Source organism: Carassius gibelio, chromosome A4 (assembly GCF_023724105.1).
Source record: "Carassius gibelio isolate Cgi1373 ecotype wild population from Czech Republic chromosome A4, carGib1.2-hapl.c, whole genome shotgun sequence".
NCBI classification, from domain to species: domain Eukaryota; kingdom Metazoa; phylum Chordata; class Actinopteri; order Cypriniformes; family Cyprinidae; genus Carassius; species Carassius gibelio.
In genome coordinates this window covers 15,264,031-15,288,341 of record NC_068374.1, presented here as the reverse complement: position 1 = coordinate 15,288,341, position 24,311 = coordinate 15,264,031, and the positions used below count along the sequence as shown (strand labels likewise).

Sequence of the window (24,311 nt, the reverse complement as noted above, 5' to 3'; positions counted from 1 at the left end):
GGTTTAAAGTGAGTTTTGAGTAAAAGTGTACTAATAATTTCATAAATAGTCTTATGTAGCTTGATGCTAACGTTAGGTCTAATGCAGCTACATAGCAGGTGCAGTTCTTCTTCATAATGCATTTTGTAATAGTTTTGTCAAAGGTTGTAAGAAAATGTTTTGTTGTATTTTTATAGTAAGGCTTTTGATAACAGTGGGGTAAATGTATACTGGAAGTGAAGCGATGTGGCTTGGTAAACCTTGAAATACCAGAACAAAGGCTAAAAGTAGCGAAATAAAAACAAAAGAATGATGATAAATGAAGAATGAGGATTTTGTGTCATACCTGGCCGATGTGTGAAAGGCTCGTTTCGGAAGAACAATAGAATCATGAATGGGGCAGTTTTGCCGGTCCAAACAAGAGATAATCAGGAGTCATAAATCAATTTTGTTAGCCTTTTATGAGCCTTCTCTAAAAACACACATGACATGGTCTTAGAAAAGGTTTCATAAAATTCACACTTTGTGAGATCATATTCTGAAATATCAAAGTATTAGTAGACTTGTGGCTTTAGCTTCATTATGTATCTAAAATCATATCCTACATCATTTAATACACTTCAATAGGTTTTTAATATTTTTATTGACATGTTTGAGCTTATCTCGATTATAACGGTCTGAGTAATTCTGATTCCTGAACAGTAAACTTTGAAGTGTCAGCTTTGTGAACATTATGTATCTAGTAAGAAAGACTCCTAAGCAGCAACCTTTTAATTTTGGTTATGTCATTTGTGTCTCCATGCTGAAAATGAGTGGTGACAAGTAAGGGGTTAAATTGTGTTCCGAAGACGAATGAAGTTTTTACAGGTTTGGAACAACACGGGGGTAGGTAAGTGATTAGTGACACAATTTTGGGGTGAAGTATCCCTTTAATATCACTACTTTGAGTTGCGGACAATTGACACCGTTTCGTGTTTGCTTCAAGACAGTCGAGAATTGATTTCCACTTAAAACTTGAGCTCAGCGATTTGAGTTGTATTTAAAACAAAAGCCGCAAGTAATCCACATAACTTTATATATTCTGAATGTCGGGAACCAAACTACTGTTTGGAAGACAAGTTAAAAAAAATAAAATAAATAATAATAAGGGGAGCCTTGTGCCGCCACAGGTTAGCAACTGGAGGAAGGATTAAGGAATGCACAACCTTACAAAAGGTTGTGGAACCTTGGTTTAATAGTGAGAGGGGAAAGAATAAAAACACTGGGAAGAGGCATGTAATCCCGCATTCTGCCGAACCAAAACAATACCAATAGACAAAAAGACACCTAAGGGTTCTGAAAAGTTTATTAAAAACACTAGATTTACATGACCAGAGTAACTTCTCCACTAGAAACCACAGTCTGCTCCCCAGAGACAGCCTTGATACGAGTGTCTCTTCCTGAAAGAGAGATGTTCAAAGTGAGAATGCACTTCTAAAATGCCCAGTTCCTCTTGTCAAGAGCAAGAACTCACGTTTCCTGGTGCAGCTTTGCTCACAAGAGCCAGATGATGGATGGCACACCTCTGTAGTGCAGTGGATGAAGATCTGACAGGGAAGAAAGAGGCTCAAGTCATAGAATCCACAAGTAGTAAATATACAGATGTTCAAGTAAAGGGGGGCATACGGTTTCCTGCAGAGCAGCCAGTGAGGCTGGATCTACAAATGTGAACATCTTCACAACAAAGCGCTTGTAGTGGGTTGGGAACTGAAGACCAGACGATCCAGTCACTGGAACCAGTGTGGTCAGATAGCGGTCGTCCTGGTAAGGGCATCTGAAAACAAGAGAAAAAAAAAGTTAGAAAGGGTCTCCCAGCAGACTAACTGGATAAAGATTGGCTGTACACTCACCCGTCGATCAGAAGGTCCCACTGGGGGAGACTGAGTGGACTGGGGGTTGAAGTCGTCCAACAACGTCCCAGCGTCAGGACAATGTTGGGGTCGGTCCTCTCCATAATGTGCACCTCAACATACACAGGCTCTCGCAGGACTTTTGTGATGGGATAATCAGCGTCACTGTAATAGGACGTGTAGGCCTCATCCCCTGAGGAACAACACTGGGGTTTAACCAGACTCCAGTTTGAAAGGCTTTAGGCAGACACAGGACAAGACCTTACCTTCAGCACAGCCTTTGGTGACGCATTGGCCATTGGCCAGTCTGAGCTCCACCCTGAGAGGTCCAGGAGCAGCTACTGGTGGAGGTGGAGGAACAGAGTTGACCTCCACAACCAGAGCTTCCACAGAAGTTCCCGAATATCTACACTGGAAGAGAAACCTGGACGACACACAGCGAGCTTGTAGCATTTATCAGGGATTAATGGTCACACCAAGACATGGATCACCTACTCAAAATGACTGTCCCTTGTGATAGAACCATATGGTCCAATCCCCACTTCATACGAGGAGGTCATTCGGTTTTCATACACCACATATCCGCTGTCCTCCTGTGAATAGGAACAGTGTCAGCATCCAGTCCATCACAAGCAAATGCAGAATAAAACCAGTAGCAGCTGCTCACCATCACGCTCGTGCCACATGCGGTCACAGGGAACTGGTATATAGCAAAGGAAGGTGTAGACCCCACAGGAGCACAAGGTGGGTCATTTCCACCCAGTAGATGAACCGTATCCAGACTCAGTCGAGGCAGAGTAACATCTCTAGACACCACTACCACAAACTGACCATCTCTAATACACTGGACGGTCACTAGAACAAGGTACAAGAGCAGGTTAAATTCAGAGAATCAGTTTGACACGAACGGAATAAGATTGAGAACACTTACCCGCCCTTCCATAGAAACACTGCTGTCCGTTAAAGCAGCAGTTGATAGCTTCACACTCAGCACCACTGATCCCAGGTAGACCACATTGGATCTGCTCAGAATCAGCTACAGCTACACATTTATCAAAGGGCTCTGCCTGCACTACTGGCTTCTGAAACTGCTGTTTAACTGGCTTCTGAATCGGAAACTGCGGCTTAGTTAACTGTTGAACAGGCTTCTGAAGTGGAAATTGCGGGTTAGGTAGGTGTTGAACTGGTTTCTGAAGTGGAAACTGCTGGTTAGTTAGCTGTTGAACAGGCTTCTGAAGCGGAAACTGCGGCTTAGTTAGCTGTTGAACTGGCTTCCGAAGCGGAAACTGCTGGTTAGTTAGCGGTTGAACAGGCTTCTGAAGCGGATACTGCGGCTTAGTTAACTGTTGAACAGGCTTCTGAAGTGGAAATTGCGGGTTAGGTAGGTGTTGAACTGGTTTCTGAAGTGGAAACTGCGGCTTAGTTAGCTGTTGAACTGGCTTCCGAAGCGGAAACTGTTGGTTAGTTAGCTGTTGAACTGGCTTCTGGAGCTGAAACTGCTGGTCAGTCTGCTGGAGCTGAAACTGCTGGTCAGTCTGCTGCATCATCAGAGCTTGAGCTAGGGATGGCTGACGCGAAACTAACGTTTCGACACAGTGTCGAGATCCCGAAGCGTAGATGTTTCGAAACACTGCTCCGAACTGTGATTCAAAACACCCATGTCACGTGACTATGGCTAAACGAAGCTTCTGCGCGTTTCATAAGTGTCTCGACCGACAGGTGGCACGCTTGCCGAGTCTGCGTTTGATTGACAGGGGCGGGAACAAACCACACAATCGCACATCTGTCTCAACTGCCACAAAGTTTAAAAGAGGAGTTAATGCACCTTCACCTCGTGGGTTTTTGTGAGAGGAGAAAGATTTTGAGATAGCGTTTACGATTTATTGACATTTATAGTGCGATTTAGTTAGTTATATTTAGGTTACATTTAAGTTAAATATATTTACTGATAAACTAAAGACAGTGACAGATAGTTAGGATAGATATAGTGACACATTTATATAGGCTAAGTTAGATATTGACAGATAGCACAGTAGTTAGAGATATAGAATTTAGATAGATTCATATATATATAGATAGATAGATTCATAGATATATAAATTTATATATAGATTCATATATTAATATATATATATAGAGAGAGAGAGAGAGAGAGATTCATATATATATATATACTTTCATAAATATATAGATTCATAGATAGATAGATATATATAGACATTAATAGAATAGATAGAAATGGAGGCTCCACAGAAGAGATGCCGTAAATCTGTGGTGTGGGAGCATTTCCATTTGGAAACCCCAAATAAAGTGAGATGTATGTATTGTGATAGGCAGCTAGCCTACTTCAACAATACATCATCCATGATGCGCCATTTGAGGAGCACTCATCCTGCCATTTTGCAGTGTGCAGAGGATGGTAACATTCCCCCTGTACCTAGGCCTGCTACTGACACTGCTGGGCCATCTAAACAAGGTATACATTGTTTGATATAATATGTACTTCATGTAACACTGTTTAGAAAGTCCATAGTTTTAAATAGACTTAGGCTTGTGTCCACCAGCCTTACAACGTAACGTCAATCTTTTCCAAAACTCCCAATCATGTTGAAAACAGCTTCACTCTGAATATGTAAATGTAACATCTCACAAACTTAGTCACTGTATTACATAGATATTTTTATAGGCTTGAAGACAACATTTTGGTTTTCCTAATTGTTGTAATTTTATATTGTATTTGATCTGTCTTTGCACACTGAGCATAAACTTTTCCAAACTTGAAAAAGCTTTTATTTTTTTTTAAATTTAGTTTTGTGAAAGTACTTTTAATCTTTTATCTTTATTTTCTTTTAAAAGGCAGACAGAGGGAATTGGATGAGGCTCTTGTAGACATGGTGGTAAAGGATTTGCAGCCCTTCACTATCGTGGAGGATGAGGGTTTCATGGCTTTTGTGAACAAACTTGATCCAAGCTATGTCCTCCCATCCCGGAAGGCACTTAAAACGATGGTAACCGAAAGGTACAACATTTCTAAGGAGAAGACAATGGAGGACCTAAAAAAGGCAGATTTTGTTAGCCTTACAGCTGACATGTGGTCCTCCATTAATATGGACGGATACCTTGGTGTTACTTGCCACTACATAACACCAGAGGCAAAGCTGGCAACTGTTGTACTGGGTGTAAGGAGGTTTTACCAAACACACACAGCCCAGCATCTCATGGAGGCTAAAGCTTTGCTAATGGCCGAGTGGGGAATAACCACCAAAGTTCAGTGTATGGTGACTGATAATGCATCCAACATGATCTTAAGTGCCCAGCTACTGAACCTTCGGCATGTCCCATGTTTTGCCCACAATTTAAATTTAATTGTAAAAAAGGCCCTAGATCAAACCCCACTCATCAATGAAATACGACAGAAAGCCAGAAAGATAGTGGGGTTATTTAGATCCAGCTGCAAAGCAAAGGACAAGCTTGTGGAGATGCAGGGCTTGATGGGCAGACCAGCTCTGAAACTGATGCAGGAGGTGGACACAAGATGGAACAGCACTTACGACATGTTGCAGCGCTTGTATGAGCAACGAGAGCCAGTGGGTGCAGCGCTATCAAATTTAAACAGTGATACTGCTCCGCTGACAAGTTTTGAGTATAACATTATACAAGAATCATTGTCACAACTGCAGCCTTTCAAACTCGCAACGACAGAGTTGTCAGAGGAACAGAGAGTGTCTGCTTCAAAGCTCATACCACTTTACAGGATGTTGCAGCACAAGCTATCGCAGAAAAAAGGCCAATCAGCACAGGAATCAACTGCACAATTAGGTAGGCCACAATGACCATACTACTGTATGTAATGTATTGGCCACAACTGTCATATTATTTTTTATCAATATAACCAATATGGTTTGCTTGTGTTTTGAACAGGCACACACCTGCAAGAAGGTCTGCACTCAAGATGTGGTGGGTACGAGTCATTCAGAGCCTTGGCTCTGGCTACACTGCTGGACCCAAGGTTCAAAAATGTGGGTTTTGGAAATCCTGCCAAAGCCCAGGAGGCTGAAAAGCAGATCACACTGGAGTGTGCTTCGCTGATGCGTTCAAACACAGCAACTCCTGGTAAGCAGTTTCACTCTTCATCTGACATTATGGAGTTATGTCATCTGAATAATTATGTGACTTATACTTCATATATGCTGTCAGTTTAGACTTAGTAACTAATTGTTGTTTTTACTTTCATTCAGAGCCACAGTCAACATCAGGCCCATCATCATCATCATCAACAACAACATCAACAACAGAAACCCAGGACAGTTTATGGGAACTTTTTGATAGTCGTATCCATGAAACCCAGGCGATACACAGTGCCACAGCAGATGCCACAGTAGAAGTTAAAAAGTACCTAAAAGATGCATTTTTGCCAAGAACCCATGATCCACTAAGTTACTGGAAAGAGAGAGCTGTGATTTTTCCTCATTTGTATGTCCTTGCTAAAAAATATCTATGCATGCCAGCAACAAGTGTCCCTTGTGAGAGGATTTTTTCTAAGGCTGGAGAAATTATCAGTAAAAAAAGAAGTAGGCTAAGCCCTTCCACAGCAGAGCAATTAATATTTTTGAATAAAAATCTTTAAAAAAAAAAAAAAAATTAGACCATTGTGGATTTATTTGTTTTATTCATTTTTCATGACCAAAATAACCTAGTTATTATTATGATATAGGATTATATAGGATATTATTATAGGATTTTAAAATATCACCACATTAACGAAAACAAAATATTTTTATTTATTTTTAAATGGCTTGTTGTCAAAGTTGTTTCAGATAACATGGGCAATTGGCCACTAGGTGTCACCGTGGAGACGGGTGTCGGTAAAGTTTCGAAGCCTCGAAACAAATACGGCACTTTGCTTCAACTGTTTCAGTGTTTCATGAAGCCTCGCTCTGCCCACCACTAGCTTGAGCATCCTGAAGCGACTTACTCCACTGTGGAACAGCATGACAGAAAGCACAGACCAACGAAATCTGAACCAAACACCAACTTCCAGCCATTGTTCAACAGCTAAACACAAAGAGGAGACATTGCCCTTTGGTCTTTTTCTATTCTACAGATTTCAGCTAATTAACGATAGTCCCTCCCTCTTCATTAACAACTGAGTGGACAAATCCCAGGGTTGTAAATGGACATGTAAAACCGTTCTGGAGAATTTTTGCCCATACCCAAGCCACGTACCTTTTTATGTAGATATCATTTAAAATATTGTATCAATGCATTCTATGGCACCTTTAACTGGGATTATGAACTCATATTTTGGCCGGAAACAATAGTTTGAATTTCTTAACGATGGATTTGTTTCTTATAAACACAAAGCCTTTCACTTCAAAAGACAGTAATTGATGTGAATTACTTGTGGATTATATTGATATTTATATCAGCTCTTTGGACTTTCGTTCTGATGCCACCCATTCACTGCAGAGGATTCATTGGGGAGCAAGTGATGTAATTCTACATTTTTCCAAATCTTTTCCAATGATAAACTAAAAACCATTTAAAAAGAGAGAGATTTTTATGAATATTCTATATTATTTGAGTCATATCAGGGGCTTTTTTAATGACATTCATTGTCTATCATAGACACACAGTCAAACTTTAATTGTAAAATTGTGAATAAGTGTAGATGAAAATCTCAGATCCTTATCAAGCCTTCCATTGGCTAGTGACATTCCAGAACGTTCTCATTTGTTAATTTGTTGAATCAAAGGTAATCAATCAAGCTGAAAGGGGAGGAGCCGCTTAAATTCAAAGCTGTACTTAATGGCAAAGACGAGGACTGGTGGGTATTGTGTTAACGTTTGTCAGGATGGGTCTTTTGCAATATGTGTTAGTGCTGGTTGTGCTTGTGGTGTTTGATCTGAAGAATGCTTTTGGAAGTTTGAGATCCAGTCAAAGTCCAAAAAGCAAGAAGCATCAATCATATCCAGCTTCCAGAGTGCCTGTTTCTTCTCAAGTGCTCGGAAACACTTTGCAGAAGGCTTCTCTGTCTCAGAGTCTTGACTACAGAGGATTTGCACAAGAGCCTCTTGGTCTTCAGGAGAAGCAGGTGTTGCAGGGTCCAGTGAAGCCTTTGGACTGGAGGTTTCCCACTGTTCCAGAAGTGCCGAGTGAGATGGCGGTGGACTTCCATTTGAGGCAACCTGTGACTCCCAGTAGTGTAGCTATTCAATGCGGTGAGAACCGGGTTCATGTGGAGGTACAGCAGGACTTGTTTAGCAATGGTGAACTGATCCAGCCATCTGGTCTGACTTTGGGAGGATGTCCTGTTGTCGGTTTGGTCCCAGGCTCCAAGGTGCTCTTCTTTGACAATGAACTGCAGGACTGCAATAGTGTGTTGATGGTAAGAGCGGTTAAGTGTTACTAGATTTATTGAACCCTACTAAAAATGGGCCCTTGTTTTGGTATCGACGGTTCCCTGAATCTATATCTGGGGAAAAACTCTTAATAACCGCTTACTCGGGTAACCAAGTGTTATGGCATGACTTGCTAAGATGCCTTTAGGAATGGGGGGGGGGGGGGGGGTTTGGGGAGAATCCTCTAGGTAACAACGTCCGTCTCCTATAGATGACCAAGGATGAGCTTGTCTACACCTTTGCCCTTACCTACACTCCTGAGGCGTTTGCTGGCACTCCGATTACCCGTGCAGGTGGTGCAGTTATTGGTGTTCAATGCCATTATCAAAGGTAAGTGACCTTTTGTGACTCGTGGCATTGCTTGCGGTGGTGGAACTGGAAGCCCGTTTAATTGGTAACTTGAACGGCAGGTTTCAAAATGTCAGCGGTAATGCCTTGAAGCCAACTTGGGTCCCTTATGCCTCAACGGAGGCTGGTGAAGAAGTCTTGCTGTTCTCCCTGAAGCTCATGATGGGTTTGTGCAGTTTCTCTAGACCTCCTGCCTTCTGAACGAGGCTGTGCCTAAGCAGTTCTTCCCTCTTGCAGATGACTGGTCCTTTGAGAGGCCTTCAAACTCTTACTTCCTGGGTGACGTTATTAATGTTGAGGCATCTGTGAAGGTATACAACCACGTCCCTCTGCGTGTGTTTGTGGACAGCTGTGTGGCCACCCAAGTACCTGATGTGAACGCCCTTCCGAGATATTTGTTCATTGAGAATCATGGGTGTGTTCATGTCACCAGATGCTGCAGAGTTGACTTGTTCTCGCGTTTGCTCCTTGTAACCACTTTGTCCCCGACAACTACTTTTCACTCCTTTTTTTTAGATGTCTTGTGGATGCCAAGGTCACAGCTTCCAGCTCGCGCTTCATGCCTCGATCCCAGGAGGACAAAATCCGGTTCCAGCTGGAGGCCTTCATGTTCCAGGGGGGATCCAGTCCTTCTGTATGTATTATGAGTGTTTGGGAGAACGACCTCTCCCATTTGCTTTGGTTTGTGACCCCTTACCCGTGGTGTCTCTTGCAGATCTACATGACGTGTGTTCTGAAGGCCACTCTTGCTTCTGCACCTAGTGACGCGCTCCACAAATCCTGTTCCTTTGCCAATGGGTATGTTCATGCCACTTACGAATACATTAAAGGTGCCATGTCTGATTTTTCGTATTGCAGGTGGCTTGCTGCTGATGGGAACCACCAGGTTTGTGGTTGCTGTGACTCCACATGTGGTCCTGATGGTGGAACTGCTGCTTCTCCTTTTGGAGGTAGGAAGGTGCTTTTAAGCTTGGTTTTTGACCCTTCAAGCACTTAACTCTGGTGTCTGCTTTTTCTAGGCCTTCAGTGGGAAGGGAAGGCCTCGCTCGGTCCTGTAGTGGTTCAAGAGCACAAGAAGACTTTGGCTGGTCTTCAATAAATGTGGGGGAGCAAACTTATTCTTGCTTCGGTTTTTCTTGTCTAGTTTAACCAATTGATTTGAGCGAGGAAGCGGGTAGTCCTACTGTACCTATTCTCTTGCCAGAAGGAAAGGCTCCCTTTTCGCGTTAGGGAAGTTAATAACCCTTTTAAAGGGACCTGCTGTGAGCTCCCTTTTGATGAGTACTGTAAAGGTGGAATACATTGCCCATGATGCTGTAAAGGGACTGCTGTTAATTGGCACTTGTGCCAAGAGTTCTGCGTGAACGTCCACTTCCTTGAAGCACTGCAGATTTTGCGTGCCTCTTATGCAGTGAACTTGATTTCTTCGTGTTGGTAACTTCAAATGAGCAGTTTAATTTTCTCCTTGCATCCCCAAATAGGTTTGCTCAGTTAAATTTGTTTCCTAATGCTCCTTGTTGACATCTCTAATGCTTTTAAATCCATGTACAATAAAAGCGCACTCCCAGTATCAACACTGGCACAACATTTTCCACCTTCAGATGGGTTATTTATAGGTTTTCCATTGTGTTAGGAAAATGGCAGGCATCTCTTAAGTTCAATTTAGTATTTGGGGAGCCAAACTTGCAGAACCTGTACTGACGTAAGGGGGTTTTTGTGCAGTAGCAGGTCAATTATAATTCTGAAAAATAATTGCCGAAATGACACTCAAATAGAACTAATGTTTGGACTCTCAGTGAATGACCTCTTTTGAAAACTGTTGGCTTGTGCAACATCTTGGGCGGTTTGTTTCTAGCACAGTTTCAATATTAAAGGGATACTCCACCCCAAATTGAAAATCGTCATCACTTGCCCCCAAGTCGTTCCCAACCCATAAGAGCTTCGTTCATCTTTGGAACACAACTTATTTTGGAGGAAAACCAGGAGGCTTGTGATTGGCCCACAGACTGCCGAGTAAAATGCACTGTCAAGGTCCAGAAAAGCATCCTTGGAGTAGTCAGACTGTGTACGTTCTTCTGTGTCAGCCGCGCCACAAGCTTGTGTTTTCTACATAAATTTACGCCTTGATTTGAAAGAGAACCGTGGCATCCACTAGCATATGCCGTTTGCGTTCAGCAGGTGTTTTTCAAAATGGCGCTAGGGTGATGTGGGGAGAGACAGAGGAGACCATCTGTTGAATAAAGTCTTTGTTTCATTTGTGTACAAAGTGTTCTCATCGCTTCCTAACGTTACGGTTCATCCACTGATGGCAGATGGGTAATTCTGACGGTGCTTTTCATACTTTTCTGGACCTTGACCGACGAGTGTTTTACTTGGGGATGGTCACAGGCCTCCCGGTTTTCATCCAAAATATCTTTAACCCCTTTGCTGTCAAGGATCGTCACCGGCCCCAGATTATTGTTTTACTTTCACAGCACGTTAAACATCACTCTCTTACTTGACCTGGAGAAACTGCGCATCAGTTGAAAGTTTAAAGACTGTAGCTTCAATATTTGACCAATGTTTTGATAAAACAGTGACCGTTATTTAGTAATTTATGTCAGGAGTACAAAATAGGAGCCATTTTTAGAATAGAAATTCACCAAGCATTCATATTCAGTCACGTCTGCAGTGGTTTGTGTTGTCATAGATTCACTGAAAAGCGTCAAATAGGGTTCATAGGCAAAAGTTGCATATACACAGAGATATATTTACTGATGTTTACTTTATATTTCTTCAGACAGAATCATAATTTCTATTCATTTTCCACTGGTTTACGCGATCTGATGGTAATGATCCGCTCCCAGCCCTGTCTCTGTGTGTATAGTCTTCCGTGTGTGCGCTGACAGAGACCGGATTCGCCCGTGTCTTGTCCATCATAACGGTGCATCATATGCCGCCCCGTCCTACCCATGATGCATTTCCTGTACACTTCCGTGTTGATATCTGACCACAACAACACAGAGAAACCTCTGTACCCATGAAATATCCAAATAATAAACACACGATTACGTTAGTTAATGGTTGGTATGCGATTTTCTTGAGATTTGGGGCGTTTTTATAACAATATTAAAAATGTACATCTGAAATGCTAACTTGTGCAGCGATGTAAAAGGCTATAAATAGCAAATTCCACATGTGATCGCAAAAGGAGGTTATTACAAACCTCAGTCAGGGTTTAAAGTGAGTTTTGAGTAAAAGTGTACTAATAATTTCATAAATAGTCTTATGTAGCTTGATGCTAACGTTAGGTCTAATGCAGCTACATAGCAGGTGCAGTTCTTCTTCATAATGCATTTTGTAATAGTTTTGTCAAAGGTTGTAAGAAAATGTTTTGTTGTATTTTTATAGTAAGGCTTTTGATAACAGTGGGGTAAATGTATACTGGAAGTGAAGCGATGTGGCTTGGTAAACCTTGAAATACCAGAACAAAGGCTAAAAGTAGCGAAATAAAAACAAAAGAATGATGATAAATGAAGAATGAGGATTTTGTGTCATACCTGGCCGATGTGTGAAAGGCTCGTTTCGGAAGAACAATAGAATCATGAATGGGGCAGTTTTGCCGGTCCAAACAAGAGATAATCAGGAGTCATAAATCAATTTTGTTAGCCTTTTATGAGCCTTCTCTAAAAACACACATGACATGGTCTTAGAAAAGGTTTCATAAAATTCACACTTTGTGAGATCATATTCTGAAATATCAAAGTATTAGTAGACTTGTGGCTTTAGCTTCATTATGTATCTAAAATCATATCCTACATCATTTAATACACTTCAATAGGTTTTTAATATTTTTATTGACATGTTTGAGCTTATCTCGATTATAACGGTCTGAGTAATTCTGATTCCTGAACAGTAAACTTTGAAGTGTCAGCTTTGTGAACATTATGTATCTAGTAAGAAAGACTCCTAAGCAGCAACCTTTTAATTTTGGTTATGTCATTTGTGTCTCCATGCTGAAAATGAGTGGTGACAAGTAAGGGGTTAAATTGTGTTCCGAAGACGAATGAAGTTTTTACAGGTTTGGAACAACACGGGGGTAGGTAAGTGATTAGTGACACAATTTTGGGGTGAAGTATCCCTTTAATATCACTACTTTGAGTTGCGGACAATTGACACCGTTTCGTGTTTGCTTCAAGACAGTCGAGAATTGATTTCCACTTAAAACTTGAGCTCAGCGATTTGAGTTGTATTTAAAACAAAAGCCGCAAGTAATCCACATAACTTTATATATTCTGAATGTCGGGAACCAAACTACTGTTTGGAAGACAAGTTAAAAAAAATAAAATAAATAATAATAAGGGGAGCCTTGTGCCGCCCCAGGTTAGCAACTGGAGGAAGGATTAAGGAATGCACAACCTTACAAAAGGTTGTGGAACCTTGGTTTAATAGTGAGAGGGGAAAGAATAAAAACACTGGGAAGAGGCATGTAATCCCGCATTCTGCTGAACCAAAACAATAGACAAAAAGACACCTAAGGGTTCTGAAAAGTTTATTAAAAACACTAGATTTACATGACCAGAGTAACTTCTCCACTAGAAACCACAGTCTGCTCCCCAGAGACAGCCTTGATACGAGTGTCTCTTCCTGAAAGAGAGATGTTCAAAGTGAGAATGCACTTCTAAAATGCCCAGTTCCTCTTGTCAAGAGCAAGAACTCACGTTTCCTGGTGCAGCTTTGCTCACAAGAGCCAGATGATGGATGGCACACCTCTGTAGTGCAGTGGATGAAGATCTGACAGGGAAGAAAGAGGCTCAAGTCATCGAATCCACAAGTAGTAAATATACAGATGTTCAAGTAAAGGGGGGGGGCATACGGTTTCCTGCAGAGCAGCCAGTGAGGCTGGATCTACAAATGTGAACATCTTCACAACAAAGCGCTTGTAGTGGGTTGGGAACTGAAGACCAGACGATCCAGTCACTGGAACCAGTGTGGTCAGATAGCGGTCGTCCTGGTAAGGGCATCTGAAAACAAGAGAAAAAAAAAAAGTTAGAAAGGGTCTCCCAGCAGACTAACTGGATAAAGATTGGCTGTACACTCACCCGTCGATCAGAAGGTCCCACTGGGGGAGACTGAGTGGACTGGGGGTTGAAGTCGTCCAACAACGTCCCAGCGTCAGGACAATGTTGGGGTCGGTCCTCTCCATAATGTGCACCTCAACATACACAGGCTCTCGCAGGACTTTTGTGATGGGATAATCAGCGTCACTGTAATAGGACGTGTAGGCCTCATCCCCTGAGGAACAACACTGGGGTTTAACCAGACTCCAGTTTGAAAGGCTTTAGGCAGACACAGGACAAGACCTTACCTTCAGCACAGCCTTTGGTGACGCATTGGCCATTGGCCAGTCTGAGCTCCACCCTGAGAGGTCCAGGAGCAGCTACTGGTGGAGGTGGAGGAACAGAGTTGACCTCCACAACCAGAGCTTCCACAGAAGTTCCCGAATATCTACACTGGAAGAGAAACCTGGACGACACACAGCGAGCTTGTAGCATTTATCAGGGATTAATGGTCACACCAAGACATGGATCACCTACTCAAAATGACTGTCCCTTGTGATAGAACCATATGGTCCAATCCCCACTTCATACGAGGAGGTCATTCGGTTTTCATACACCACATATCCGCTGTCCTCCTGTGAATAGGAACAGTGTCAGCATCCAGTCCATCACAAGCAAATGCAGAATAAAACCAGTAGCAGCTGCTCACCATCACGCTCGTGCCACATGCGGTCACAGGGAACTGGTATATAGCAAAGGAAGGTGTAGACCCCACAGGAGCACAAGGTGGGTCATTTCCACCCAGTAGATGAACCGTATCCAGACTCAGTCGAGGCAGAGTAACATCTCTAGACACCACTACCACAAACTGACCATCTCTAATACACTGGACGGTCACTAGAACAAGGTACAAGAGCAGGTTAAATTCAGAGAATCAGTTTGACACGAACGGAATAAGATTGAGAACACTTACCCGCCCTTCCATAGAAACACTGCTGTCCGTTAAAGCAGCAGTTGATAGCTTCACACTCAGCACCACTGATCCCAGGTAGACCACATTGGATCTGCTCAGAATCAGCTACAGCTACACATTTATCAAAGGGCTCTGCCTGCACTACTGGCTTCTGAAACTGCTGTTTAACTGGCTTCTGAATCGGAAACTGCGGCTTAGTTAACTGTTGAACAGGCTTCTGAAGTGGAAATTGCGGGTTAGGTAGGTGTTGAACTGGTTTCTGAATCGGAAACTGCTGGTTAGTTAGCTGTTGAACAGGCTTCTGAAGCGGAAACTGCGGCTTAGTTAGCTGTTGAACTGGCTTCCGAAGCGGCAACTGCTGGTTAGTTAGCGGTTGAACAGGCTTCTGAAGCGGATACTGCGGCTTAGTTAACTGTTGAACAGGCTTCTGAAGTGGAAATTGCGGGTTAGGTAGGTGTTGAACTGGTTTCTGAAGTGGAAACTGTGGCTTAGTTAGCTGTTGAACTGGCTTCCGAAGCGGAAACTGTTGGTTAGTTAGCTGTTGAACTGGCTTCTGGAGCTGAAACTGCTGGTCAGTCTGCTGGAGCTGAAACTGCTGGTCAGTCTGCTGCATCATCAGAGCTTGAGCATCCTGAAGCGACTTACTCCACTGTGGAACAGCATGACAGAAAGCACAGACCAACGAAATCTGAACCAAACACCAACTTCCAGCCATTGTTCAACAGCTAAACACAAAGAGGAGACATTGCCCTTTGGTCTTTTTCTATTCTACAGATTTCAGCTAATTAACGATAGTCCCTCCCTCTTCATTAACAACTGAGTGGACAAATCCCAGGGTTGTAAATGGACATGTAAAACCGTTCTGGAGAATTTTTGCCCATACCCAAGCCACGTACCTTTTTATGTAGATATCATTTAAAATATTGTATCAATGCATTCTATGGCACCTTTAACTGGGATTATGAACTCATATTTTGGCCGGAAACAATAGTTTGAATTTCTTAACGATGGATTTGTTTCTTATAAACACAAAGCCTTTCACTTCAAAAGACAGTAATTGATGTGAATTACTTGTGGATTATATTGATATTTATATCAGCTCTTTGGACTTTCGTTCTGATGCCACCCATTCACTGCAGAGGATTCATTGGGGAGCAAGTGATGTAATTCTACATTTTTCCAAATCTTTTCCAATGATAAACTAAAAACCATTTAAAAAGAGAGAGATTTTTATGAATATTCTATATTATTTGAGTCATATCAGGGGCTTTTTTAATGACATTCATTGTCTATCATAGACACACAGTCAAACTTTAATTGTAAAATTGTGAATAAGTGTAGATGAAAATCTCAGATCCTTATCAAGCCTTCCATTGGCTAGTGACATTCCAGAACGTTCTCATTTGTTAATTTGTTGAATCAAAGGTAATCAATCAAGCTGAAAGGGGAGGAGCCGCTTAAATTCAAAGCTGTACTTAATGGCAAAGACGAGGACTGGTGGGTATTGTGTTAACGTTTGTCAGGATGGGTCTTTTGCAATATGTGTTAGTGCTGGTTGTGCTTGTGGTGTTTGATCTGAAGAATGCTTTTGGAAGTTTGAGATCCAGTCAAAGTCCAAAAAGCAAGAAGCATCAATCATATCCAGCTTCCAGAGTGCCTGTTTCTTCTCAAGTGCTCGGAAACACTTTGCAGAAGGCTTCTCTGTCTCAGAGTCTTGACTACAGAGGATTTGCACAAGAGCCTCTTGGTCTTCAGGAGAAGCAGGTGTTGCAGGGTCCAGTGAAGCCTTTGGACTGGAGGTTTCCCACTGTTCCAGAAGTGCCGAGTGAGATGGCGGTGGACTTCCATTTGAGGCAACCTGTGACTCCCAGTAGTGTAGCTATTCAATGCGGTGAGAACCGGGTTCATGTGGAGGTACAGCAGGACTTGTTTAGCAATGGTGAACTGATCCAGCCATCTGGTCTGACTTTGGGAGGATGTCCTGTTGTCGGTTTGGTCCCAGGCTCCAAGGTGCTCTTCTTTGACAATGAACTGCAGGACTGCAATAGTGTGTTGATGGTAAGAGCGGTTAAGTGTTACTAGATTTATTGAACCCTACTAAAAATGGGCCCTTGTTTTGGTATCGACGGTTCCCTGAATCTATATCTGGGGAAAAACTCTTAATAACCGCTTACTCGGGTAACCAAGTGTTATGGCATGACTTGCTAAGATGCCTTTAGGAATGGGGGGGGGGGGGGGGTTTGGGGAGAATCCTCTAGGTAACAACGTCCGTCTCCTATAGATGACCAAGGATGAGCTTGTCTACACCTTTGCCCTTACCTACACTCCTGAGGCGTTTGCTGGCACTCCGATTACCCGTGCAGGTGGTGCAGTTATTGGTGTTCAATGCCATTATCAAAGGTAAGTGACCTTTTGTGACTCGTGGCATTGCTTGCGGTGGTGGAACTGGAAGCCCGTTTAATTGGTAACTTGAACGGCAGGTTTCAAAATGTCAGCGGTAATGCCTTGAAGCCAACTTGGGTCCCTTATGCCTCAACGGAGGCTGGTGAAGAAGTCTTGCTGTTCTCCCTGAAGCTCATGATGGGTTTGTGCAGTTTCTCTAGACCTCCTGCCTTCTGAACGAGGCTGTGCCTAAGCAGTTCTTCCCTCTTGCAGATGACTGGTCCTTTGAGAGGCCTTCAAACTCTTACTTCCTGGGTGACGTTATTAATGTTGAGGCATCTGTGAAGGTATACAACCACGTCCCTCTGCGTGTGTTTGTGGACAGCTGTGTGGCCACCCAAGTACCTGATGTGAACGCCCTTCCGAGATATTTGTTCATTGAGAATCATGGGTGTGTTCATGTCACCAGATGCTGCAGAGTTGACTTGTTCTCGCGTTTGCTCCTTGTAACCACTTTGTCCCCGACAACTACTTTTCACTCCTTTTTTTTAGATGTCTTGTGGATGCCAAGGTCACAGCTTCCAGCTCGCGCTTCATGCCTCGATCCCAGGAGGACAAAATCCGGTTCCAGCTGGAGGCCTTCATGTTCCAGGGGGGATCCAGTCCTTCTGTATGTATTATGAGTGTTTGGGAGAACGACCTCTCCCATTTGCTTTGGTTTGTGACCCCTTACCCGTGGTGTCTCTTGCAGATCTACATGACGTGTGTTCTGAAGGCCACTCTTGCTTCTGCACCTAGTGACGCGCTCCACAAATCCTGTTCCTTTGCCAATGGGTATGTTCATGCCACTTACGAATACATTAAAGGTGCCATGTCTGATTTTTCGTATTGCAGGTGGCTTGCTGCTGATGGGAACCACCAGGTTTGTGGTTGCTGTGACTCCACATGTGGTCCTGATGGTGGAACTGCTGCTTCTCCTTTTGGAGGTAGGAAGGTGCTTTTAAGCTTGGTTTTTGACCCTTCAAGCACTTAACTCTGGTGTCTGCTTTTTCTAGGCCTTCAGTGGGAAGGGAAGGCCTCGCTCGGTCCTGTAGTGGTTCAAGAGCACAAGAAGACTTTGGCTGGTCTTCAATAAATGTGGGGGAGCAAACTTATTCTTGCTTCGGTTTTTCTTGTCTAGTTTAACCAATTGATTTGAGCGAGGAAGCGGGTAGTCCTACTGTACCTATTCTCTTGCCAGAAGGAAAGGCTCCCTTTTCGCGTTAGGGAAGTTAATAACCCTTTTAAAGGGACCTGCTGTGAGCTCCCTTTTGATGAGTACTGTAAAGGTGGAATACATTGCCCATGATGCTGTAAAGGGACTGCTGTTAATTGGCACTTGTGCCAAGAGTTCTGCGTGAACGTCCACTTCCTTGAAGCACTGCAGATTTTGCGTGCCTCTTATGCAGTGAACTTGATTTCTTCGTGTTGGTAACTTCAAATGAGCAGTTTAATTTTCTCCTTGCATCCCCAAATAGGTTTGCTCAGTTAAATTTGTTTCCTAATGCTCCTTGTTGACATCTCTAATGCTTTTAAATCCATGTACAATAAAAGCGCACTCCCAGTATCAACACTGGCACAACATTTTCCACCTTCAGATGGGTTATTTATAGGTTTTCCATTGTGTTAGGAAAATGGCAGGCATCTCTTAAGTTCAATTTAGTATTTGGGGAGCCAAACTTGCAGAACCTGTACTGACGTAAGGGGGTTTTTGTGCAGTAGCAGGTCAATTATAATTCTGAAAAATAATTGCCGAAATGACACTCAAATAGAACTAATGTTTGGACTCTCAGTGAATGACCTCTTTTGAAAACTGTTGGCTTGTGCAACATCTTGGGCGGTTTGTTTCTAGCACAGTTTCAATATTAAAGGGATACTCCACCCCAAATTGAAAATCGTCATCACTTGCCCCCAAGTCGTTCCCAAACCATAAGAGCTTCGTTCATCTTTGGAACACAACTTATTTTGGAGGAAAACCAGGAGGCTTGTGATTGGCCCACAGACTGCCGAGTAAAATGCACTGTCAAGGTCCAGAAAAGCATCCTTGGAGTAGTCAGACTGTGTACGTTCTTCTGTGTCAGCCGCGCCACAAGCTTGTGTTTTCTACATAAATTTACGCCTTGATTTGAAAGAGAACCGTGGCATCCACTAGCATATGCCGTTTGCGTTCAGCAGGTGTTTTTCAAAATGGCGCTAGGGTGATGTGGGGAGAGACAGAGGAGACCATCTGTTGAATAAAGTCTTTGTTTCATTTGTGTACAAAGTGTTCTCATCGCTTCCTAACGTTACGGTTCATCCACTGATGGCAGATGGGTAATTCTGACGGTGCTTTTCATACTTTTCTGGACCTTGACCGACGAGTGTTTTACTTGGGGATGGTCACAGGCCTCCCGGTTTTCATCCAAAATATCTTTAACCCCTTTGCTGTCAAGGATCGTCACCGGCCCCAGATTATTGTTTTACTTTCACAGCACGTTAAACATCACTCTCTTACTTGACCTGGAGAAACTGCGCATCAGTTGAAAGTTTAAAGACTGTAGCTTCAATATTTGACCAATGTTTTGATAAAACAGTGACCGTTATTTAGTAATTTATGTCAGGAGTACAAAATAGGAGCCATTTTTAGAATAGAAATTCACCAAGCATTCATATTCAGTCACGTCTGCAGTGGTTTGTGTTGTCATAGATTCACTGAAAAGCGTCAAATAGGGTTTATAGGCAAAAGTTGCATATACACAGAGATATATTTACTGATGTTTACTTTATATTTCTTCAGACAGAATCATAATTTCTATTCATTTTCCACTGGTTTATGCGATCTGATGGTAATGATCCGCTCCCAGCCCTGTCTCTGTGTGTATAGTCTTCCGTGTGTGCGCTGACAGAGACCGGATTCGCCCGTGTCTTGTCCATCATAACGGTGCATCATATGCCGCCCCGTCCTACCCATGATGCATTTCCTGTACACTTCCGTGTTGATATCTGACCACAACAACACAGAGAAACCTCTGTACCCATGAAATATCCAAATAATAAACACACGATTACGTTAGTTAATGGTTGGTATGCGATTTTCTTGAGATTTGGGGCGTTTTTATAACAATATTAAAAATGTACATCTGAAATGCTAACTTGTGCAGCGATGTAAAAGGCTATAAATAGCAAATTCCACATGTGATCGCAAAAGGAGGTTATTACAAACCTCAGTCAGGGTTTAAAGTGAGTTTTGAGTAAAAGTGTACTAATAATTTCATAAATAGTCTTATGTAGCTTGATGCTAACGTTAGGTCTAATGCAGCTACATAGCAGGTGCAGTTCTTCTTCATAATGCATTTTGTAATAGTTTTGTCAAAGGTTGTAAGAAAATGTTTTGTTGTATTTTTATAGTAAGGCTTTTGATAACAGTGGGGTAAATGTATACTGGAAGTGAAGCGATGTGGCTTGGTAAACCTTGAAATACCAGAACAAAGGCTAAAAGTAGCGAAATAAAAACAAAAGAATGATGATAAATGAAGAATGAGGATTTTGTGTCATACCTGGCCGATGTGTGAAAGGCTCGTTTCGGAAGAACAATAGAATCATGAATGGGGCAGTTTTGCCGGTCCAAACAAGAGATAATCAGGAGTCATAAATCAATTTTGTTAGCCTTTTATGAGCCTTCTCTAAAAACACACATGACATGGTCTTAGAAAAGGTTTCATAAAATTCACACTTTGTGAGATCATATTCTGAAATATCAAAGTATTAGTAGACTTGTGGCTTTAGCTTCATTATGTATCTAAAATCATATCCTACATCATTTAATACACTTCAATAGGTTTTTAATATTTTTATTGACATGTTTGAGCTTATCTCGATTATAACGGTCTGAGTAATTCTGATTCCTGAACAGTAAACTTTGAAGTGTCAGCTTTGTGAACATTATGTATCTAGTAAGAAAGACTCCTAAGCAGCAACCTTTTAATTTTGGTTATGTCATTTGTGTCTCCATGCTGAAAATGAGTGGTGACAAGTAAGGGGTTAAATTGTGTTCCGAAGACGAATGAAGTTTTTACAGGTTTGGAACAACACGGGGGTAGGTAAGTGATTAGTGACACAATTTTGGGGTGAAGTATCCCTTTAATATCACTACTTTGAGTTGCGGACAATTGACACCGTTTCGTGTTTGCTTCAAGACAGTCGAGAATTGATTTCCACTTAAAACTTGAGCTCAGCGATTTGAGTTGTATTTAAAACAAAAGCCGCAAGTAATCCACATAACTTTATATATTCTGAATGTCGGGAACCAAACTACTGTTTGGAAGACAAGTTAAAAAAAAATAAAATAAATAATAATAAGGGGAGCCTTGTGCCGCCCCAGGTTAGCAACTGGAGGAAGGATTAAGGAATGCACAACCTTACAAAAGGTTGTGGAACCTTGGTTTAATAGTGAGAGGGGAAAGAATAAAAACACTGGGAAGAGGCATGTAATCCCGCATTCTGCCGAACCAAAACAATACCAATAGACAAAAAGACACCTAAGGGTTCTGAAAAGTTTATTAAAAACACTAGATTTACATGACCAGAGTAACTTCTCCACTAGAAACCACAGTCTGCTCCCCAGAGACAGCCTTGATACGAGTGTCTCTTCCTGAAAGAGAGATGTTCAAAGTGAGAATGCACTTCTAAAATGCCCAGTTCCTCTTGTCAAGAGCAAGAACTCACGTTTCCTGGTGCAGCTTTGCTCACAAGAGCCAGATGATGGATGGCACACCTCTGTAGTGCAGTGGATGAAGATCTGACAGGGAAGAAAGAGGCTCAAGTCATCGAATCCACAAGTAGTAAATATACAGATGTTCAAGTAAAGGGGGGGGCATACGGTTTCCTGCAGAGCAGCCAGTGAGGCTGGATCTACAAATGTGAACATCTTCACAACAAAGCGCTTGTAGTGGGTTGGGAACTGAAGACCAGACGATCCAGTCACTGGAACCAGTGTGGTCAGATAGCGGTCGTCCTGGTAAGGGCATCTGAAAACAAGAGAAAAAAAAAAGTTAGAAAGGGTCTCCCAGCAGACTAACTGGATAAAGATTGGCTGTACACTCACCCGTCGATCAGAAGGTCCCACTGGGGGAGACTGAGTGGACTGGGGGTTGAAGTCGTCCAACAACGTCCCAGCGTCAGGACAATGTTGGGGTCGGTCCTCTCCATAATGTGCACCTCAACATACACAGGCTCTCGCAGGACTTTTGTGATGGGATAATCAGCGTCACTGTAATAGGACGTGTAGGCCTCATCCCCTGAGGAACAACACTGGGGTTTAACCAGACTCCAGTTTGAAAGGCTTTAGGCAGACACAGGACAAGACCTTACCTTCAGCACAGCCTTTGGTGACGCATTGGCCATTGGCCAGTCTGAGCTCCACCCTGAGAGGTCCAGGAGCAGCTACTGGTGGAGGTGGAGGAACAGAGTTGACCTCCACAACCAGAGCTTCCACAGAAGTTCCCGAATATCTACACTGGAAGAGAAACCTGGACGACACACAGCGAGCTTGTAGCATTTATCAGGGATTAATGGTCACACCAAGACATGGATCACCTACTCAAAATGACTGTCCCTTGTGATAGAACCATATGGTCCAATCCCCACTTCATACGAGGAGGTCATTCGGTTTTCATACACCACATATCCGCTGTCCTCCTGTGAATAGGAACAGTGTCAGCATCCAGTCCATCACAAGCAAATGCAGAATAAAACCAGTAGCAGCTGCTCACCATCACGCTCGTGCCACATGCGGTCACAGGGAACTGGTATATAGCAAAGGAAGGTGTAGACCCCACAGGAGCACAAGGTGGGTCATTTCCACCCAGTAGATGAACCGTATCCAGACTCAGTCGAGGCAGAGTAACATCTCTAGACACCACTACCACAAACTGACCATCTCTAATACACTGGACGGTCACTAGAACAAGGTACAAGAGCAGGTTAAATTCAGAGAATCAGTTTGACACGAACGGAATAAGATTGAGAACACTTACCCGCCCTTCCATAGAAACACTGCTGTCCGTTAAAGCAGCAGTTGATAGCTTCACACTCAGCACCACTGATCCCAGGTAGACCACATTGGATCTGCTCAGAATCAGCTACAGCTACACATTTATCAAAGGGCTCTGCCTGCACTACTGGCTTCTGAAACTGCTGTTTAACTGGCTTCTGAATCAGAAACTGCGGCTTAGTTAACTGTTGAACAGGCTTCTGAAGTGGAAATTGCGGGTTAGGTAGGTGTTGAACTGGCTTCCGAAGCGGAAACTGCTGGTTAGTTAGCGGTTGAACAGGCTTCTGAAGCGGATACTGCGGCTTAGTTAACTGTTGAACAGGCTTCTGAAGTGGAAATTGCGGGTTAGGTAGGTGTTGAACTGGTTTCTGAAGTGGAAACTGCTGGTTAGTTAGCTGTTGAACAGGCTTCTGAAGCGGAAACTGCGGCTTAGTTAGCTGTTGAACTGGCTTCCGAAGCGGAAACTGTTGGTTAGTTAGCTGTTGAACTGGCTTCTGGAGCTGAAACTGCTGGTCAGTCTGCTGGAGCTGAAACTGCTGGTCAGTCTGCTGCATCATCAGAGCTTGAGCATCCTGAAGCGACTTACTCCACTGTGGAACAGCATGACAGAAAGCACAGACCAACGAAATCTGAACCAAACACCAACTTCCAGCCATTGTTCAACAGCTAAACACAAAGAGGAGACATTGCCCTTTGGTCTTTTTCTATTCTACAGATTTCAGCTAATTAACGATAGTCCCTCCCTCTTCATTAACAACTGAGTGGACAAATCCCAGGGTTGTAAATGGACATGTAAAACCGTTCTGGAGAATTTTTGCCCATACCCAAGCCACGTACCTTTTTATGTAGATATCATTTAAAATATTGTATCAATGCATTCTATGGCACCTTTAACTGGGATTATGAACTCATATTTTGGCCGGAAACAATAGTTTGAATTTCTTAACGATGGATTTGTTTCTTATAAACACAAAGCCTTTCACTTCAAAAGACAGTAATTGATGTGAATTACTTGTGGATTATATTGATATTTATATCAGCTCTTTGGACTTTCGTTCTGATGCCACCCATTCACTGCAGAGGATTCATTGGGGAGCAAGTGATGTAATTCTACATTTTTCCAAATCTTTTCCAATGATAAACTAAAAACCATTTAAAAAGAGAGAGATTTTTATGAATATTCTATATTATTTGAGTCATATCAGGGGCTTTTTTAATGACATTCATTGT

The 24,311-nt window shown here is 42.6% G+C and overlaps 7 protein-coding genes and 1 long non-coding RNA gene across 8 annotated transcripts in view; 4 read left to right on the top strand and 4 right to left on the bottom strand.

Annotated features, from left to right (window-relative positions):
- The window catches only part of LOC127971759 (uncharacterized), a 151,184-nt gene extending 127,674 nt beyond the window's left edge, over nucleotides 1-23,510 (top strand). Inside the window, exons 2-3 of the long non-coding RNA XR_008156909.1 lie at nucleotides 14,874-15,083; nucleotides 23,435-23,510. This is a non-coding gene — a long non-coding RNA (uncharacterized LOC127971759). The remainder of the gene's footprint in view (nucleotides 1-14,873; nucleotides 15,084-23,434) is intronic.
- LOC127971401 (uncharacterized) overlaps nucleotides 1-24,311 on the bottom strand; it is a 187,016-nt gene that overhangs the window by 154,661 nt on the left and 8,044 nt on the right. Inside the window, exon 2 of the mRNA XM_052574394.1 lies at nucleotides 14,874-15,083. Coding sequence (XP_052430354.1) covers nucleotides 14,874-15,083 — 210 coding nt within the window. The remainder of the gene's footprint in view (nucleotides 1-14,873; nucleotides 15,084-24,311) is intronic.
- Nucleotides 1,307-3,436, bottom strand: LOC127971707 (zona pellucida sperm-binding protein 4-like). The gene is made up of 8 exons (XM_052574917.1): nucleotides 2,817-3,436; nucleotides 2,536-2,740; nucleotides 2,364-2,461; nucleotides 2,135-2,292; nucleotides 1,869-2,061; nucleotides 1,645-1,792; nucleotides 1,493-1,565; nucleotides 1,307-1,418 (listed from the first exon to the last, which is right to left on the bottom strand). The coding sequence occupies exons 1-8, from the start codon at nucleotides 3,413-3,415 to the stop codon at nucleotides 1,342-1,344; spliced, it is 1,551 nt and encodes a 516-aa protein (XP_052430877.1). The 5' UTR covers nucleotides 3,416-3,436; the 3' UTR covers nucleotides 1,307-1,341.
- LOC127971408 (zinc finger BED domain-containing protein 4-like) lies at nucleotides 4,092-6,512 on the top strand. The gene is made up of 4 exons (XM_052574406.1): nucleotides 4,092-4,344; nucleotides 4,725-5,687; nucleotides 5,790-5,981; nucleotides 6,107-6,512. Exons 1-4 carry the CDS (start codon nucleotides 4,107-4,109, stop codon nucleotides 6,493-6,495), a joined length of 1,782 nt encoding a protein of 593 aa, XP_052430366.1. The 5' UTR covers nucleotides 4,092-4,106; the 3' UTR covers nucleotides 6,496-6,512.
- On the top strand, nucleotides 7,657-10,204 carry LOC127971500 (zona pellucida sperm-binding protein 3-like). The gene is made up of 8 exons (XM_052574542.1): nucleotides 7,657-8,256; nucleotides 8,481-8,599; nucleotides 8,680-8,783; nucleotides 8,855-9,032; nucleotides 9,134-9,251; nucleotides 9,333-9,415; nucleotides 9,476-9,567; nucleotides 9,637-10,204. Exons 1-8 carry the CDS (start codon nucleotides 7,723-7,725, stop codon nucleotides 9,714-9,716), a joined length of 1,308 nt encoding a protein of 435 aa, XP_052430502.1. The 5' UTR covers nucleotides 7,657-7,722; the 3' UTR covers nucleotides 9,717-10,204.
- On the bottom strand, nucleotides 13,132-14,166 carry LOC127971644 (zona pellucida sperm-binding protein 4-like). The gene is made up of 5 exons (XM_052574819.1): nucleotides 13,965-14,166; nucleotides 13,699-13,891; nucleotides 13,473-13,620; nucleotides 13,318-13,390; nucleotides 13,132-13,243 (listed from the first exon to the last, which is right to left on the bottom strand). The coding sequence occupies exons 1-5, from the start codon at nucleotides 14,149-14,151 to the stop codon at nucleotides 13,167-13,169; spliced, it is 678 nt and encodes a 225-aa protein (XP_052430779.1). The 5' UTR covers nucleotides 14,152-14,166; the 3' UTR covers nucleotides 13,132-13,166.
- Nucleotides 16,088-18,634, top strand: LOC127971447 (zona pellucida sperm-binding protein 3-like). The gene is made up of 8 exons (XM_052574463.1): nucleotides 16,088-16,687; nucleotides 16,911-17,029; nucleotides 17,110-17,213; nucleotides 17,285-17,462; nucleotides 17,564-17,681; nucleotides 17,763-17,845; nucleotides 17,906-17,997; nucleotides 18,067-18,634. The coding sequence occupies exons 1-8, from the start codon at nucleotides 16,154-16,156 to the stop codon at nucleotides 18,144-18,146; spliced, it is 1,308 nt and encodes a 435-aa protein (XP_052430423.1). The 5' UTR covers nucleotides 16,088-16,153; the 3' UTR covers nucleotides 18,147-18,634.
- LOC127971547 (zona pellucida sperm-binding protein 4-like) lies at nucleotides 21,569-23,216 on the bottom strand. The gene is made up of 7 exons (XM_052574628.1): nucleotides 22,801-23,216; nucleotides 22,629-22,726; nucleotides 22,400-22,557; nucleotides 22,134-22,326; nucleotides 21,909-22,056; nucleotides 21,755-21,827; nucleotides 21,569-21,680 (listed from the first exon to the last, which is right to left on the bottom strand). The coding sequence occupies exons 1-7, from the start codon at nucleotides 22,801-22,803 to the stop codon at nucleotides 21,604-21,606; spliced, it is 750 nt and encodes a 249-aa protein (XP_052430588.1). The 5' UTR covers nucleotides 22,804-23,216; the 3' UTR covers nucleotides 21,569-21,603.

Bases quoted from the DNA above. Each gene is read 5' to 3' on its own strand.
- LOC127971644 (XM_052574819.1), bottom strand. From the start codon at position 14,151: ATGCTACAAGCTCGCTGTGTGTCGTCCAGGTTTCTCTTCCAGTGTAGA. The intron at 13,621-13,698 runs GTGAGTGTACAG...TCTTGTTTTCAG, and splicing joins TGGGACCTTCTGATCGACGG to ATGCCCTTACCAGGACGACC. The intron at 13,244-13,317 runs GTGAGTTCTTGC...TCTCTCTTTCAG, and splicing joins GCAAAGCTGCACCAGGAAAC to GAAGAGACACTCGTATCAAG.
- LOC127971707 (XM_052574917.1), bottom strand. From the start codon at position 3,415: ATGATGCAGCAGACTGACCAGCAGTTTCAGCTCCAGCAGACTGACCAG. The intron at 2,293-2,363 runs GTAGGTGATCCA...TGTGTCGTCCAG, and splicing joins ACAAGGGACAGTCATTTTGA to GTTTCTCTTCCAGTGTAGAT. The intron at 1,566-1,644 runs GTATGCCCCCCT...CTTCCCTGTCAG, and splicing joins TGGCTGCTCTGCAGGAAACC to ATCTTCATCCACTGCACTAC.
- LOC127971408 (XM_052574406.1), top strand. From the start codon at position 4,107: ATGGAGGCTCCACAGAAGAGATGCCGTAAATCTGTGGTGTGGGAGCAT. The intron at 5,688-5,789 runs GTAGGCCACAAT...TGTTTTGAACAG, and splicing joins GGAATCAACTGCACAATTAG to GCACACACCTGCAAGAAGGT. The intron at 5,982-6,106 runs GTAAGCAGTTTC...ACTTTCATTCAG, and splicing joins TTCAAACACAGCAACTCCTG to AGCCACAGTCAACATCAGGC.
- LOC127971547 (XM_052574628.1), bottom strand. The intron at 22,057-22,133 runs GTGAGTGTACAG...TCTTGTTTTCAG, and splicing joins TGGGACCTTCTGATCGACGG to ATGCCCTTACCAGGACGACC. The intron at 21,828-21,908 runs GTATGCCCCCCC...CTTCCCTGTCAG, and splicing joins TGGCTGCTCTGCAGGAAACC to ATCTTCATCCACTGCACTAC.
- LOC127971500 (XM_052574542.1), top strand. From the start codon at position 7,723: ATGGGTCTTTTGCAATATGTGTTAGTGCTGGTTGTGCTTGTGGTGTTT. The intron at 8,784-8,854 runs GTTTGTGCAGTT...TCCCTCTTGCAG, and splicing joins CTCCCTGAAGCTCATGATGG to ATGACTGGTCCTTTGAGAGG. The intron at 9,033-9,133 runs GTGTGTTCATGT...CCTTTTTTTTAG, and splicing joins TTGTTCATTGAGAATCATGG to ATGTCTTGTGGATGCCAAGG.
- LOC127971447 (XM_052574463.1), top strand. From the start codon at position 16,154: ATGGGTCTTTTGCAATATGTGTTAGTGCTGGTTGTGCTTGTGGTGTTT. The intron at 17,463-17,563 runs GTGTGTTCATGT...CCTTTTTTTTAG, and splicing joins TTGTTCATTGAGAATCATGG to ATGTCTTGTGGATGCCAAGG. The intron at 17,998-18,066 runs GTAGGAAGGTGC...TGCTTTTTCTAG, and splicing joins TGCTGCTTCTCCTTTTGGAG to GCCTTCAGTGGGAAGGGAAG.